Source organism: Chiloscyllium plagiosum, unplaced genomic scaffold (assembly GCF_037043375.1).
Source record: "Chiloscyllium plagiosum isolate Xiang-an unplaced genomic scaffold, Cpla_swu_hap1 HiC_scaffold_11, whole genome shotgun sequence".
In the NCBI taxonomy this organism is placed as follows: Eukaryota; Metazoa; Chordata; class Chondrichthyes; order Orectolobiformes; family Hemiscylliidae; genus Chiloscyllium; species Chiloscyllium plagiosum.
This window is the reverse complement of record NW_028270149.1, coordinates 56,030,528-56,047,699: the sequence shown is the minus strand read 5'-3', so window position 1 is coordinate 56,047,699 and position 17,172 is coordinate 56,030,528. Positions and strand designations below refer to the sequence as shown.

The 17,172-nt window shown below is 43.3% G+C and overlaps 1 protein-coding gene across 4 annotated transcripts in view; it reads right to left on the bottom strand.

Annotated features, from left to right (window-relative positions):
- The window catches only part of LOC122557199 (ecto-NOX disulfide-thiol exchanger 2), a 223,516-nt gene that overhangs the window by 73,599 nt on the left and 132,745 nt on the right, over positions 1–17,172 (bottom strand). For all 4 annotated transcript variants that reach the window (XM_043704632.2, XM_087992083.1, XM_043704634.2 and 1 more), the window contains one exon: positions 15,716–15,850. In XM_043704632.2, coding sequence (XP_043560567.2) covers positions 15,716–15,850 — 135 coding nt within the window. The remainder of the gene's footprint in view (positions 1–15,715; positions 15,851–17,172) is intronic.

The window sequence follows — 17,172 nt, the reverse complement described above, 5'->3', positions numbered from 1 at the left end:
TATGTGTCGGAGAGAGTGCGGACTGGACAGAAAGGAGTGTCAGTCCTACATGAGCAAGTGGCGGAGGCCCCTGAGGAAGGGGAAAAGCGGTTTGAGGTGATTGAATACAAGGAATCACCCGTTAAGATGGGAAAACGGTATGATGAACTGACCCCGGATGAACAAGCCACGGCTTGGTTCGTAGATGGGTCAGCCCAATGGAAAGCGGGACAGCGTAGATGGAAAGCTGTCGCCTTTAACCCAAAACAAGGCACTACCCTAGAAGAATTAGGGGAGGGAAAAAGTAGTCAGTGGGCAGAATTAAAGGCAGTGCATATGGTAGTCATGCAAGCAGGGGTCATGGGAGTTTGTTTGTTCTCTGACTCGTGGTCAGTGGTTAACGGCATGACACAATGGATGCCAACTTGGCAGGCCAATCAGTGGATGATCCAGAATAGGGAAGTGTGGGGTAAACAGTTATGGGAAGATATATGGGAGAAAGCTCAATACCTGGTCATATACATCACCCACGTAGATGCCCATACCTCTCGAAATGATGTGGAAGCTCTACATAACCGATATGTGGATGGTATCGTCCGAACCATGATGGTGCAAAGGGGCACCTCAGTGGACCTAGCTAGATGGGCACACCTTAAGGCTGGGCACTGGGGAGTGCAAGGAACCTTGCACTGGGCTTGAGACCGAGGAATAGATCTTATGGTAGATGATGTTAAGACTGCAGTAAACCAGTGTGAGCAGTGTCAACATCAGCGGCAGGGAGTGCCCCAACACATGATGGGACATATCCATCGGGGGGATGGTCCGGGACAGAGCTGGCAAATGGACTTTGTGGGTCCCTTACCCTCCTCACAAGGATGTAACCACATATGTACAGCTGTGGACACTATGTCTGGGGTTTTGGTAGCCCATCCCTGTCGTCACAACAATCAACAGGCTACCTTGCGATGTTTAGATTTGATTGAACAATTTTATGGATTGCCCATACAGGTCCAGAGTGACAATGGCTCCCATTTCACAGGAAGGGCGGTAAAGCAGTGGTGTCACGATAACCACGTGGAATGGGTTTATCATGTACCCTATCACCCACAAGCTGCGGGACTTATAGAACGAATGAATGGGCTTCTGAAGTCCTCACTACGAAAAGCAGGAGGTTGCAATGACTTAACGGGTTGGAGGAAGCAACTAATTCGGGTGGTGAAACAAATTAATAACCGCCCATTAGGAAATGGGGTAACACCCTTGAATAGGATGATACGAGTATGTGATACCCCAAAGACTCAGCCTATTAAAATGTGGAAGTTCGCTGAGGAAGCTGATATTCCCGTAAGGGCCACGCCGGCTTCGGCTGGACTGGACCTACGAGCACTAACTGCCCAGACTTTGATCCAACAGAAACCTACGGTGATTAAGACCGGGTTAGGATTGATTTGTCCCCCTGGAACCTATGGGCATATCCTCCCGCGGTCGGGACTGTCACTAAAGGGGATTGATGTGATGGCAGGCGTAATTGACGCAGACTACCAAGGGGAGTTGGGGGTGATCCTGGTCAACATCACCGCTGAACCTTACGTGATACAGAAGGGGGACAGAATAGCGCAATTGGTCATTAAGCCATGTAACCTTACAACGGTGGAAGAGATGGGAGCTCCCGTTACGGTTACTGAGCGTGGGACGGGGGGATTTGGGTCTACTGACACTAAGGGGGCCAAGGTATGGGTGCGCCAGACGACCGGCCCCCCCAGGCCGGCCGAAATCATAGCACAGGGGAAGGACAGTCTGGTCACCATTATGTACCCCGGGGACCCGACCTGGGCAAACGTCCCGGCGAACCAGTGCTACTTACGTGAGACCTAAATAATGTTGTAATTGCTATGCACCCGCAGGCTGACCCTCCGCCTTGAACATGGGGTGGTCATGGGGATTGCGACTCCTATTGGCGATGTTCGCGATCGGATGGCCACTCCAGGGCATCGGTATCACGGCCTGGACGCTGGTACCGGTCGCCCGCCATGAGGTGCGGTGGGAGGCCAGTAGCCAGCGACGGACGCAGGACGATTTTACATGTGAACCCGGTCAGCAGTGCGTTGTTCTGACTCTCACCAGCGACTGTCAATTGTACACGTGTGCACAGTGCTACATGCGCCGGGATGGGGAAAAATATGACATATCGTTCATACCGCCTAATTGCACCCTGGTGGTAAATGCCCAAGTCAAGACGTGTTTGTGGGACCGACGCACCCAGACATGCGGGACAACGGGGACTCATTGGAGCGTCACAGCTCGGGGGGAAGATCTGTGGCTGCGCAATGCCACCGATATTCGGAATCGTCATCGATTCATGTGGTTAATAATGGTACTGCCCTCGACAGACGCCCCGTCTGAGGCGTTATTAAACCCCACGCGGGGCGGGCCAGCCACAGGGGGCGTGCGGTCGCATTGAACACAGTTGGCCCCTATTATGTCAACTTGTCAACAGATGGCCCGGGCGGTACTGCACACTGATGTTCATTGGCGGGTACAGTTGCCCCTCATACCCGAGTGTCATACCAAGAGGCGGCGACGAGCGTGGTACGACACCCTGCTGGGAGGCGCAGGAACTGTTATGGGTATCTCGAATGCCATTGACTCTGAGGTAACCCGTACTAAATTATCTAGCACGGGACAGGCCACCTCACAAGGACTACATACTATTGGAAGGTGGATGCCATCCGTAATGATGACTCAAGGAGAGACAGCTGAAATAATGATACGATCTCTGCAATGGGAACTGGATGTCTGGGGCGCCACTCAGGAACTGTTTGAGAACATTACGGCTCAGTTAAATTGGACTGCCTGTCATATTCAAATGTTGCATGCTCAAATACAGAAAGAACGCTTTTTGCGTGTGGTAACATCCCCCAATGTACAGGCGTGGAGGGGACTATGGAATGTATCTGAGAAATTGTGGATGATAACCCATCCAGAGCGAACATGGTGTAACGCAACTATGTGTAACGGATACTTTGTTACCATGAATGTAACCCACACTGTTACGGTCTGTCGATATTATGTATTACCAGTGATTACATCTTCTGGATATTATTTTCTGAAGACAAGGGGACAGTGGTTTAGCCCAGATACCAATATTACCTATGATCTGTCCGCTTGTGAACAGACTGATCAGGGGAAAACTTGCCTACTGATGGACAGGTATCGGGACCCTTGCTTGACTAAGGGAACGGCCCTGTGCGAATGGAGTGTTGAGACTCCAAGGGACATGATGTGGCAGATTGGGCCACACACGCTCTGTGTGGCTACCAATAATCCACATCCTATGCTTCCCTCAGCACCGTTCTCGGGATGCCTCTCAAATGTCTATCAGTGGCACTGGCAGAATCACACCTATTTGTTGACCACTTATAGCAGTGCTCGCCACTTTACCAAGGTGCAGTGGAAAGTGCTGAGGAATCCTTGGAACATTTCCCTGGATCGGTTTAAGCGAGCATTGGACCGATCCGAGGAGCTTAAGCAGATATTACGAAAGCATCAAACCAATGTCACCAAGGTTACGGTGTCTACCTTTATACATGGACAGGAGGTAGTACATGCTGCCCGTGTAGTGGACGTGGAGTCAGCTCATCATTGGTGGGACATATTGAGTGGTATGTCCTCCACTGCGGGGACATTCCTGTTCCCACCCTTGTCGGTCCTGGTAGCGGTCCTGGTGATTTTAACATGCTGTAATGTCCTGACTTGCTTGTATATTTGGCGTATACGTAGGCGCTTGTTAGAAAGAATACATATGGGCATAATGTAACACATGTATTGGGTCAAGCAGTGGAATGTGGTGTAAAGTTATGTCCCAATACATGTGTGAATCATTATGCAACACATGTATTGGGCCAAGCAGTGGAATGTGGTGAAAGGGTTAAAATTGTGTCCCAATACATGCGTGAATCTAACCGAAAATGGAAGGTGTCGCTTGGTCCCGTGTGAATCTTGTTATACACCTTCCCGTGTGAATCTTCTTATCTGTATGTAACCAGAATGGAATGTGTTTTTTAGCCTTGCTCTGCTGTTCACATGAATGTTTATATCTGGAAAAGAGTATATCAGCTGGAGAAGTCTCCAGTTCGGTAGAGTCTGCTCCGGGGTTACGTTTAACCGCCGAGCGTGGGTTGTTGGCAACCGCTCTACGAGAACTGACGGCTCCCAGTTTTGGTAACATGTAGAGTGAGTATAAGCCAGACCCGTTGTAAGTACGAGACTGGTTGTGGTGACACTGCGGGGAATAAAACACTTATATTCTAGCAGACTCGCCTCTTGGCTGTTTGTTCTGTGTCAGACTACTTTCCTGCGAGCCTGGTCCTTGACCTTGAGAATTTTTAAAAACACTGGGACAGTACATCCATCCTGGAACAGGCTAAACAGACACATGGGGGAATTCCTCGAGGTCTGGCATTTCAAACTGGAACTCCATTAACAAACATAGATTTGGACCCCATTTACCAACCTCTCAGAAACAGAACCAGAAATGATATCACCTACCACAACAAAACAACACATATAAATAGCAAGTGGGACAGAACACCAATACTTCACTGGAGGTTCACTAATGTTACCTAGCATGATGACGCCCACATCGAGAACAAATCTACCAGCTCAGCAAGCAAATTTACAACCTGATCCTTGCACTGAGCTACCAATCTATTGGCCTTATTCTTTCCTATAGCCCTTTTTGTTACATGCCTGGTGCTGATCTTATTCTAGTCTATCCATAATTCTAAATCCAAACTCTGGAAAACCATTCACCATTCACTTCCATTTTGTCCTTCAAAACTTTGATTCTACCATGGTTCAAATTCTATTGCTGCTTGGTACACAAGTTTACCTTCATTAAATGCTTTGGAATACTATATTTTACAAGTATGTTCACCTTTTGGAATGTTTTTTCTAGATTTTTTCACTGAAATATCTTTTGGGAAAAGCTGCGTGTTAAACCAGAGTACATTAAATAAAAAGGACCAGAGGCAAGGGGCAATTACAACGTTAAGACTACAAGTAATAAGGAATTTGTGAGACTACTGTGTAATTCTTTTTTGTTTTGGGAGGTCTTGGTCTTAGTTCCTGGGTTGTGAGCAAAGCTTTTTCCTCTAATTGTAAACACAAATAAAGAAAAGGAAGAGACAAGAATACGTAGCTAATCAGGCCTGTAAAAAAGTACTGTATGAGAAAGCTTTCATCAAGTTGTAGAAAATGCAGGGTGGTGGTTAGTTGTTGTTTTGTTTATGCGAGAAAATAAGGAATGGGGGGAAATGTGGAGGTATGTTACTCGTGAACTAGACAGAAATTGAATTAAGTGAATCTGCTTACAAATGTAGTTGAAGATATTCCGAAAACTAAAAGATGTAAATTTATGAGAAACAAGAATAAATGTCACAGAAATTAACAGAAAAGTAACAGAACAGGTTCGGAAGCATGGTCCAAATAAACATTCTTCATACAAATGCACAGGGATAAGCAAAAAATCAATTAATTGCATATTCACCTTGGAAGTTATTGCATGGCAATAGCTTTTGAAACATGGTTGCAAGAGGGTCAAGACTAAAAGCTAAATGCATCAGCTTATAAAATCTTCAGGATAAATGCAGAAAATTCTTGGGACAAAGGTGTAGCCTTAGTTATTACTTGAATGAAAAGAGAGACTATAACAAGATGTAAAACAAACAATGGAGACTTTATGGATAGAATTAAGAAACAGAAAATCATTAAAACTGTAGTGAGAGTTTGTATATTGAGCCCCAGTGGCAATCTTGAAGAAGTCATGTGCTTGTCTAACCCCTTTCTTTAATCTAAGACAAAGTCATATCAATGTAGATTTTAACAGCCATGTAGATTAGGATGAGCAGATGAGTTGATGGCAAAAATGAATGAATTTCTCGAAGATTTTCGGGATAAATCTCTGCAAAAGTATATCCTAGGCTTAAAAGAAAGGGGACAGGGAATATAGACAAAGAAAGATTTGTTTTTGTGCTCTTCCTGAAAGCAGGTCAGTGATAGGACAAGAAAACCACAGAAATGATTCATCACAGAAGGGGGGGGGGGGGGGGGGTTCAGCCCATCTTGCCCATGCTAACCCAAAGATGCCTTTTTTATACAAACCACAGAAATGAACAAGCATATTCCAAATCGGTTTCAGCTGGGATGGAATTGAACCCTTGTTGTTGGTGTCATGCTGAAGAATATGTTTACCGCATCTATAAATTGGTCAAATGGCTTATTCTCAACTGGATAAAATCAGTTTTATATGCCCGCTTTATAAACAAGGTGAGTTTCAGGAGGTTGTTGTTCTGACTATGGGACAGACAAATCCTTGCAGTCATGAACAACAATCGTATAGCATTCCAGTAGCAGCTGGTGACCATAGTTAGTTTCATAAGCATTTTATTAGTACACAACACTGGTGCAAGTTCCATTTCTGAAGTTTTCAGCAATTATTCAATGTTGAAAACTCTTAGGTTTGTCATTATCTGCACAAGTAACCATGGTTATCTTGATGATAAGATCAGCTGACCACAGAATAGCCTACTATCAGGTGAAGTGGTCAGTCACACCAGATTTTATCAGTAAGCGTACGCTGCACCAAATCCCAGAAATAATCTAAGCAGACACGAGAGCACATAAGCAAGACATTCATTAGTAACCTGGATTGATTAGAATGCTTCTTCCAGACTTGGTGCCTCCTCCTCAATCCAGAGAAAAGTGGCCTTCGGTGTTCCATATAAACTGTAATATCACTGGGAAAGAACTCTGCTTCCTTCTGTGTAAGGTCGCTTACCCATAAATTCCACACAAATACCAGGCGTAGACTGGTCAGAACTCTACCTTAATGGCCTCATCTCATTGGCAACCACCAAAAGATAAAAGCCATGATGGAGTTGGTCTGGTTACATGCTGAAATGTCTTAGAAGGGGACAGACAAAACTCTTCTTAATGACAGCAAACCAAGCCTATTCTGCTGAAGAATATCCATCTGTCCTATAGTCCTGTAACCCCATTTAATCCAGTCCAACCAAATGATCACTGGTGTTGTTGCACATTGTCCTGTGCCCCATTTGTGTGACGCCATTTCTGAGCCAAGTCAGACAGATGGAAATTATGTGAAACATTAACCTTTCCATTTACAAAATCTTGAAAATCCTACTAGCAAGATACTTAAAACCCTGCTAGACATTCCAGAAAATGGCAACAAATGAACATGCAACTAATATCAACCCATTATCCAGTTGAATAGATGTGATGGACTTCAGGACTTTAATAATTGTTCATGGACTGAGAGAATCAAAAGTAAACTGTTACACATGGAAAGCAGCAGCAATAACTCTGGAATAAAGTATTAAGGGACAAGGAGAAAGTGAGGACTGCAGATGCTGGAGATTAACGTCAAGAGTGTGGTGCTAGAATGGCACAGCGGGTCAGGCAGCATCCGAGGAGCAGAAGAATCGACGTTTTGGGCATGAGCCCTTTATCAGGAATTACGGATGAAGGGCTTATGCCCGAAACGTTGATTCTCTTGCTCTTCAGATGTTTCCTGACCTGCTGGGTCTTTCCAGCACCACGCTCAACTATTATGGGACAGGACAAATTTACACAAGAATTGAAAGCAATTAGCCATGTCTGAAAATTGAGTCAAAACTACTAGTTTTGACTTCCATTCGATAACTGGCGACATAATACAAGGACAACTGATTACCCTGTAGAGGAATTTAAGGAATTAGATTAGATTAGATTAGATTAGATTACAGTGTAGAAACAGGCCCTTCAGCCCAACAAGTCCACACCGACCCGCCGAAGCGAAACCTACCCATACCCCTACATTTACCCCTTACCTAACACTACGGGCAATTTAGTATGGCCAATTCACCTGACCCTGCACATCTTTGTGATGTGGGAGGAAACCGGAGCACCCGGAGGAAACCCAATTAATAACAGGAAAGCTGTAGTTTCAAATAGACAGACAGTTAAGGCCAAATTTAACAAGGAACAAAGAAGCTACTTTTGATAAGAAGGTAAGCTGGCAATATTTTGGATAAAATAATCAAAAGAATCAACAATATCACATCATAGATCTAAAAAGGACGAAAATTCGTATAACAATCAACACTAGAATAATTCAGCAGCAGTACTTTGAAAATCAACACTGCACAAGGATTGAACCCCAGACACATCTGGAGACAGATACTGTTGGTTAGAATTGTAACTAAATTCCTCATTAATTGAATGATAGCCAAATTGAGTTGAGGTCTAACTTGATTAGTTACAGGATTTTATTTTGGTTGCTACACGCAATAAAGTTTAAATCATTGTTCAGTACTTGATTGACTGTGAGCTTCCTTAATAAGTAGTTGAATTAAAGGTAAGGTGTGGTGATTTGCCCACAACATAGAATTGTGGGACCAATCCAGTTTAAAAAAAAAACACACACAATCTCATAATTAATACAACACAAGTCCCTGGCTTTGACCACCCACGGAAACCGTGACCAGTGCTTAAATGAATCAAACAAATGGATGATGCAACTATCTTTTTCCATACAAATAAAAGATGTCAGCCCAAAGTGAGATTGTGGTCCTAACTCCTGGATTATGGGACCCTTACATTAAGGTGTCATAAACAGGTTGATTCAAAATAGGGACGCAATACTATCCAAGACAAATTAGTCCACTTGAATGGCATCCTAGTCACCACCTTGATCATTCTCTCCTTCACTACCAACTCACAAAGACAACACCATACACCATCTACAAGATGCTTTGAAGTAATACATTAAGGCTTCTTTGACGGTATCTTCCATACCTGCAATTCTACCACTGAGAAGACCATGCACTGGAGCACTAAGATCCACAAGTTCCCATCCAAGCCACACATCATCTTGGCTTAGCGCTATAATACCATTTCTTCATAGTTCCTAAACTTTAACACAGCAACAATCCCCTTAACAGCACAGAGGTGTTCCTGCACATCCAAAGACTGCAGCAGTTCAAGGTGGCAGCTCACCATCATCTTCTACAGAGCAGTTAGGGATGGGAATTAAATACTTACCTCATCAGTCACACTCATGCCATAAACAAAGAAGAATCAAAGTTCCCCTGACCAAAAATGTACAAAACTCCAGCAATGATTTTGGCCCACTCCCTGACGTGACTTGGCAGCATCCCATCTGAGCACAGTCAGCCCCGAGACTGATGTTTCTGCTACATTCTGGTTGACCCACAGAAGATTGCACTTTACCTCTCTTCAGTTATCTCCCTTCGAACTCTGGGGTGTAGTCCATATGGTCCAGGTGATTTATCCACCTTCAGGCCATTCAGTTTCTCTAGCATTTTCTTCTTGGTGATGGCCACCATCATCAGCTCTGGCCCCTGACACTCTAGAATTTTTAGGATATTACTAGCTTCTTCCACTGTGAAGACTGATGTGAAGTGATTATTCAGAAATCTCAAGGCACAGTCACTGGATGGTAAGGATACAAATGTCAAAACTCCAGCAGGACCAAGCACTTGACCAACCACGGTAAAGTCCCTAAACTGGAAATTCACCAGTTCTTTGAGCGTGGCAGTACCCTCTGACTGATCATTGCCCCTCTTAACCCTATTTGGACACCTTGACTCTAAAATACTGCCATTTGATTGATCCAGTGCATTTGGCATGTAAGGTGCTGGCACATGCTGTTAAAAATCACACAACACCAGGTTATAGTCCAACAGGTTTATTTGGAAGCACTGGCTTTTAGAGCACTGCTCCTTCATCAGGTGGACCATGTTCAGAGAATCTTCACAAGAATGGTCTCAGGAATGAAAAACTTAACATATGAGGAAGGTCTGAGGACTCTGGGTCTATACTCGATGGAGTTTTGAAGGATGAGGGGAGAATCTAATAGGAACTTCGAGGATACTGAATGGCCTGGACTGAGTAGATGTTTCCACCTGATGAAGGAGCAGGACTCCGAAAGCTATTGCTTCCAAATAAACCTGTTGGACTATAACCTGGTGTTGTGATTTTTAACTTTGCACACCAGTTCAACACCGGCGTCTCCAAATCATGGCACATACCGCAGTGTGATACTGATAAGACCATAAGACATAGGAGCAGAAATTAGGTCAGTCAACCCATGGAGTCTGCTTCACCATTCAATCATGGCTGACAAGTTTCTCAAACACATTCTCCCACTTTTTCGCCATAACCCTTGATACTCAAGGACGCATCTATCTCAGTCTTAAATTGATTCAATGACCTGGCTTGCACAGCCTACTGTGGCAATGAATTCCATAGACTCACTACTCTCCAGCTGAAGCTTCTCCTTATCTCCATACTAAAAGGTCTTCCCTTTCCGGAAGGCTGTGCCTAGTCTTTCCTACAAATGGAAACATCTGCCCAACATCTACTCAGTCTAGGCCACTCAGTATCCTCTAAGTTCCTATTAGAATCCCCCACTCATCCTTTGAAACTCCATCGAGTATAGGTCCAGAGTCCTCAGAAGTTTCTCATATGTTAAGTTTTTCATTCGAGACCATTCTTGCAAATATTCTCTGAATACAATCCAGGGCCAGTTTTGGGGCCCAAAGCTGCACACAATACTTCAAATGTGGTCTGACCAGAGCCTTAGAGCCTCAGAAGTACATGACTGCTTTTATATTCAAGTCATCTCAAAATAAATGACATAATTGCTTTTATGTTCCTAACAATTGACTCAACCTGCAAGTTTACCCCGAGAGAATCCTGGACTAGAATTCCCAAGTCTCTTTGCACTTCAGACTTCTGGATTTTCTCCCCATTTAGAAAATAATCTATGCTGCTAATCTTCCTATCAAAGTGTATGACCACACACTTTCCCACATTGTACTCCATCTGCCACTTCTTTGCCCACTCTCCTAACCTGTCCAAATCTTTCTGCAGCCTCCCTGCCTCCTCAATGCTACCTATCTCTCTACCTATCTCTGTATCATCTGAAAACTTAGCCAGAATGCCCTCAGTTCCTTCAGCTAGATTGCTAGTGTATAAAATGAAAGGTCGTGGTCCCAACACTGAGCCTTGCGGAACACACTTGTCAGCAGCTGCCATCTCTCTGCTTTCTGCCAGACAGCCAAGCTTCTATTCATGCTAGCACACTGCCTCTAACACTATGGACCCTTACCTTACTCAGTAGCCTCCCGTACAACATCTTGTCAAAGGCCTTCTTGAAGTCTGGATAGATAACATCCATTGGTTCTCCTTGGTCTAAACTGCTTGTTACTTCCTCAAAGAATTCTAGCAGATTTATCAGGCATGACCTTCCCTTGATGAAATCATGCTGATATTGCCCTATTTTACCATATACTTCCGAATATTCAGAAATCTCATCCTTTACAATGGATTTCAGGATCTTACCCAGGACGGAGGTTAGGCTAATCTGTCTGTAATTTATCGTCTTTTGTCTTACTCCATTTTTAGACAGTGGAGTCACATTAATAATTTTTGAGTCTTCTGGGACCCTCCCTGATTGTAGCAATTCCTGAAAAATCACCACTAACTGCTCCAATATCTCTTCAGCTATCTCCGTTTGAACTCTGGGGTGTAGTCCATCTAATCCAGGTGGTGATTTACCCACCTTCAGGCCGCCTTTCAGTTTTTCTAGCATTTTCTTCTTGGTGATGACCACCATACTCAGCTCTGGTCCCTCACACTTGAAATTTTGGGATATTACTTGTGTCTTTCACCATGAAGACTGACGTGAAGTAATTATTCAGTTCCTTAGCTCCCCACTACTGTCTCTCTGGTGTCATTTTCCAGTGGCCCAATGTCCACTTTTGCCCTTTGTATTTCTAAAGAAACTCTAACAGTTTTCCTTTATATTACTGGATAGCTTACCCTCATATTTAATCTGCCTTCTGTTGGTCTTTGTAAGCAGCCCAATCCTCTGGTTTCTCACTGTCCTTTGCTACATTATATGCTTTCTCTCTTGCTTTATACTATCCATGACTTCACTAGTCAGCTATGGTTGCCTCATCCTCTCTGTACCATGCTTCTTTCTCCTTGGGATAAATCTCTGTTGTGTCTCCTGAGTTATCCCAGAAACCCCTGCCATTGCTATTCCACTGTCTTTCCTGCTAGGCTCCTCTCCCAGTCAATTCCACCCAGCTCTTCTGACACTGTAGTTTCATTTATTCAGCTGGAATACCATTACCTCTGATTCTATCTTCTCCATCTCAAATTGCAGAGTAAATGCAATCATATTATAATCACTGGCTCCTCATGGTTCCTTCACCTTAAGCTCCCTTATCAAGACAGCCTCATTGCACAACACTAAATCCAGTGCTGCCTGTTCCCCAGTGGCTCCACTACAAGCTGCTTCAAAAAGCCATCTCTGAGCCATGTCAAAAATTTGTTTTCTTGCAATCCACTACCAACCCGATTTTCACATTTTACCTGCATATTGAAATCCCCCATGATCACTGTAATGTGGCCTTTCCTACATATCTTTGCTAACTCCTGGTGTCTTTCCTATCTATCCGTTTCACCTTCCTCTCCAACCTTTCACCTTCTTCCCCCACCTCAGAGAGACTCGGAAACAGACCCTTCGGTCCAAATTGTCCATGCCGACCAGATATCCCAACCCAATCAAGTCCCACCTGCCATCACCTGGCCCATATCCCTCGAAACCCCTCCTATTCATATACCCATCCAGATACCTTTTAAATGTTGCAATTCTACTAGCCTCCACCACTTCCTCTGGCAGCGCATTCCACACTTGCACCACTCTCTGCGTGAAAACGTTGCCCCGTAGGTCTCTTTTATATCTTTTCCCTCTCACCCTAAACCTATGCTCTATGGACTCCCCCACCCCAGACAAAAGACTTTGTCTATTTATCCTATCCATGCCCCTCATGATTTTATAAACCTCTATAATGTTACCCCTCAGCCTCTGTCGCACCAGGGAAAACATCCCCAGCCTATTTAATCTCTCTCTATAGCTCAAATCCTCCAACCCTGGCAACATCCTTGTAAATCTTTTCTGAACCCTTTCAAGTATCACAACATCTTTCCGATAGGAAGGAGACCAGAATTGCACGCAATATTTCAACAGTGGCCTAACCAATGTTCTGTACAGCCGAAACATGACTTCCCAACTCCTGTACTCAATACTCTGACCAATAAAGGAAAGCATACCAAACGCCGACTTCACTATCCTATCCTGCACTCCAAGGTCTCTTTGTTCAGCAACACTCCCTAGGACCTTACCATTAAGTGTATAAGTCTTGCTCTGATTTGCTTTTACAAAATGCAGCACCTCACATTTATCTAAATTAAACTCCATCAACCACTCCTCAGCCCACTGGCCCATCTGATCAAGATTCCGTTGCAATCCGAGGTAACCTTCTTCACTGTCCACTACACCTCCAATTTTGGTGTCATTTGCAAACTTACTAACTATACCATCCATGGTCAAAGTAAAAAGAGGGTGTCCTTGGAGTAAGCAGGGGTAAAGACAGAGCTGGATAAAGTCCGGGGGAAGCTAGTGATAAATTGCTGCCACCAGGCAAAACCTCTGACCTCCATGGCAGGATTTGGCATCAACATTCAAAAAAAGTGCTAATTAATCAAGAGGTAATGACCATACAATCAGGAGGAAATAAATGCAATGACTATCACCAGAGAAGACAGAGAAATTAATGGTACTAATGGCTGACAAATCTAATGGATTTGACGGGTTGCATCAAACTGTCCAATTTGGCTGCAGGGTAGCAGGACTGTATGCAGGCTTTTGCCTGGGGCTCATCCACTCTCATATGCTTTCTTTTTCCTTCCTTCTTTTTAGTTTCTTTTTCCTTCATTTTCTTTTCATCAGTGGCTGTGTGGCATTGCAACTACCCCCAGTTGGTCAGAGGCAGCAGATGTCCACCTGGTGTTCAGGGCCTGCGGTGGCTCCATCAATCTGAGGCTGCGGCTTCTTCAGGATGGCGGCACTGGAAAGGCAACATCTTGGATGAGGGAAGCTGGAGCAGGACTCTTGGCATGAACGCCACGTAGCCTGGCAGCAGAACCAGGGACTCCTGGTGTCAGTAGGCCCAGAGCATGGACACCTGGCATTGGTGAGGCAGCAACTGTAGCAGCGTGGTAGGCCAAGAGCAGGGACTTCTGGTCATTGGCGAGGCAATAGCAGCAAAACCAGAGACTCCATGTTGCAGGGCGAGTGTGGGTTCAGCATAGGACTTGGCAGTAGCATTGACAAGGTGGGCCCAGATGTGACCTAAAGAGTGGCGACTCCTAAAATGTGGGTTCAGCGCAAACAGTGGTGAAGCGGTAGAGGAGGGGTGGAGGCACAGGTGTTGTGTCACTGGTGAGCCAACTCAGGACTCATGGTAGAGGAGATAAAGATAGACTTTGTTTCAGTTATATCTTTTTACCCTTTCTATTCTTAAACTATTCAAAATGGCACTGGATTATGGCAACAGTTGAAACATTTCACCATATTTTACACTTCTATTCACTGTAAAATGCAAGTGACAATACATTTTGCAAATTCATTCATAGGATATTACCAGAAGCAACTACAGAGAGAAACTGGGTGCCCTTACAAGAATCCCTAGAATTTGGAAAAGCAGGATAGATATTTGGATTTGCAAAGGGCATTTAATAAGGTACTACACATTAGCGTACATAATAAGATGACAGCCCAAGATGTTGGATTTAACATACTAGCATGGTTAGAGATTCGCAAACTAATAGAGGACAAACAGTTGGAATCAGGGGGCTTTTTCAGGCTGACAACCTGTAATTAATGGAGTGGCACAAGAATCAGTGCTGGAGCCACAAGTATTTACAATATTTATTAATGGCCGGATGTTGGAGATGAATGTACTATCTCCAAGTTTGCGAAAGACATGAAAGAAGGTGGGAAGCCAAGTGGTGAGGTTGACACAAAATGTCTTCATAAACAGGTTAAGTGAGTGGGCAAAATCTTGGCAGGTGAAATATAATGAGGGGAAGAACAAAGTTGCTGACTATCATTTAAATGGGAAGGACTGTAGAAAGGTGCAGCACATAAGAACTTGAGTTCTATGTTCTGCTCCTACATGTTAGCATCAGGTTATGTTTGATAATGTTCATGCCAGGTTGTGAAATGTATTACATAAGTACAAGTTGTTGTCTTTGTTCAATGAATCACTTGGGAAAATGAAAATAAAAAGTAATTTCTAGAGCCAGGAAAGCACTCCTTTGGATCTCATGAGCTAAGATGTGCCCAAGATACACTCATGCACACCTTCTATGCTGACATCTGCTAAGGTGACTTGGCAGATCTGCAGCATTTAAATGAAACCTGCTAGTTCTGAACATTTTGCATTTCATCCATCTATCCATCCAAACCTCAGTTTAGATTAAACCCAATCTTCAAGGGTTTCCAAAAGTGGATCCACATTCATCAGCAGAATCATCATTGGCCAGATTGAATATTTTTTACCATCCAAAAAGTTTTTTTTTCCATTTTAAGGAATGAAAAGTAGGCCATTATTTGGTATATCACTACATCACTATATCAAACAATTATGGCACCCAAAGAATACAAAGTCAATTTTGGAATTAAACTCTTAAAATTTCAAAACTGAACAACTTTCTCAGGAGAGCAGTATCCAGTGTTAATCAATGTAAGTAGGCAAAACAACAGAAGGGTTTTGTCAAGCAATAGAATCAAATATACCTGACATAAGCGGCTGTCCAGTCATTCCAATTGGGGGTCCCATTCCGAGATTGTTCATAGCTGTTGTCCAAGCTGTAGGGTCTGATAATGACATTCCAGGTGGGCTGGAGTCTAAAGCTAAGTTTTTGAAATGATCTGTGCAAATAAAGAATATAAATAATGTTATTTCATAACTGTAATTATTCATTAATTACTTAGTTCTTTACCCAAAGAAATTAATAAGGCCTTCTGTGCTTTATTTCAGTGATTATAACAACTTTTGGAAAAATAATACTGCATTTTTAAAATTAAATTTCTATTATCCTGAAGGTCACGTCATATTAGCCACCTATCAATTCTAGCTTAAGTAGCGTTTCTGTACCACTATCCCAGGTGACAGTGAACACAACACAGATTAAAGCCAAAATTTGGGACCTTCCACAACTACATAACATTTCCCTAAGTATTTTCAAGTTTCGCCACCAGTGAAGTAATTCAAACTTTCTTCCAAATTGCTGACAGGAATTAAACTGGCACACAGATTTAAGGTTTCAGCTACCTGCTCCTATCAGATTTTGAAAACTCAGTTAAGTGGTCAAAGTTATATTCTTGCTGTTAACTCATTTTCATATGCATCAATACCAATATTTTATATTACCAATACTTTGAATATTCATTTTTTAAAAATCTACGTTACTCATAAGATGTTTACAGGACAGGAGGTGACCATTCAGTCCATTGTTTGTGGGCTGGCAGATACAGACACATTCTATTTGAGCAACACACTTTCAGCAAAATGAAACATCTCTTTAAAGTAAGAAGGTTAAAAACTGCTATGTAAGGAGTCAAGAATTCAGTGCCATATTCTGGCAGAGAGTCTGAGTAAGTTTCAGTAAAGTATATTCAATTTTCTTGCAAACTGGGAAGTGGTGGGAGAGTATGCAGAGGGAGACACAGAGACTTACAGTCAGATGACAGGAAGACAGATAGAAGAAACATAGAAGAAACATGCAAGTTAGATGACAAGATGAAGGAGACAGATGTTAGGTTGATAAAACAAGTCAGAACCAGGCTGATGTAGAAGATTTGGAGAGAAAGTGAAAACTGGAAGAAGAGGGTCAAAGAGAGAATATGAGAAATTAAAGCAGGTAACATAACAAGTTGTCTAAAAGTTTTCTACATATATAAAAATAATGAAACTATAGTAAAGGAGGCATTGGGTCAAACAGGGATCAAAAGGAGGACCTTTGGCCGAGGTGCCTTTATGGGGAAGTTGATGCTGCTAGACTCAGTGAATGAGGAGATTGTTCAGATGCTGAATAAGCTAACAAATGATAAAGATAGCTTATTTGAAAGGCTAACATTACTTCACATTGATATGCCACTGCGTCCAAATGATAATTCAGGGAATGCAAAGGATGCAAGGGTACTAGTGGCAGAGACTCTGGCCATAATTCTTCAAAATGCCTTAGGTACAA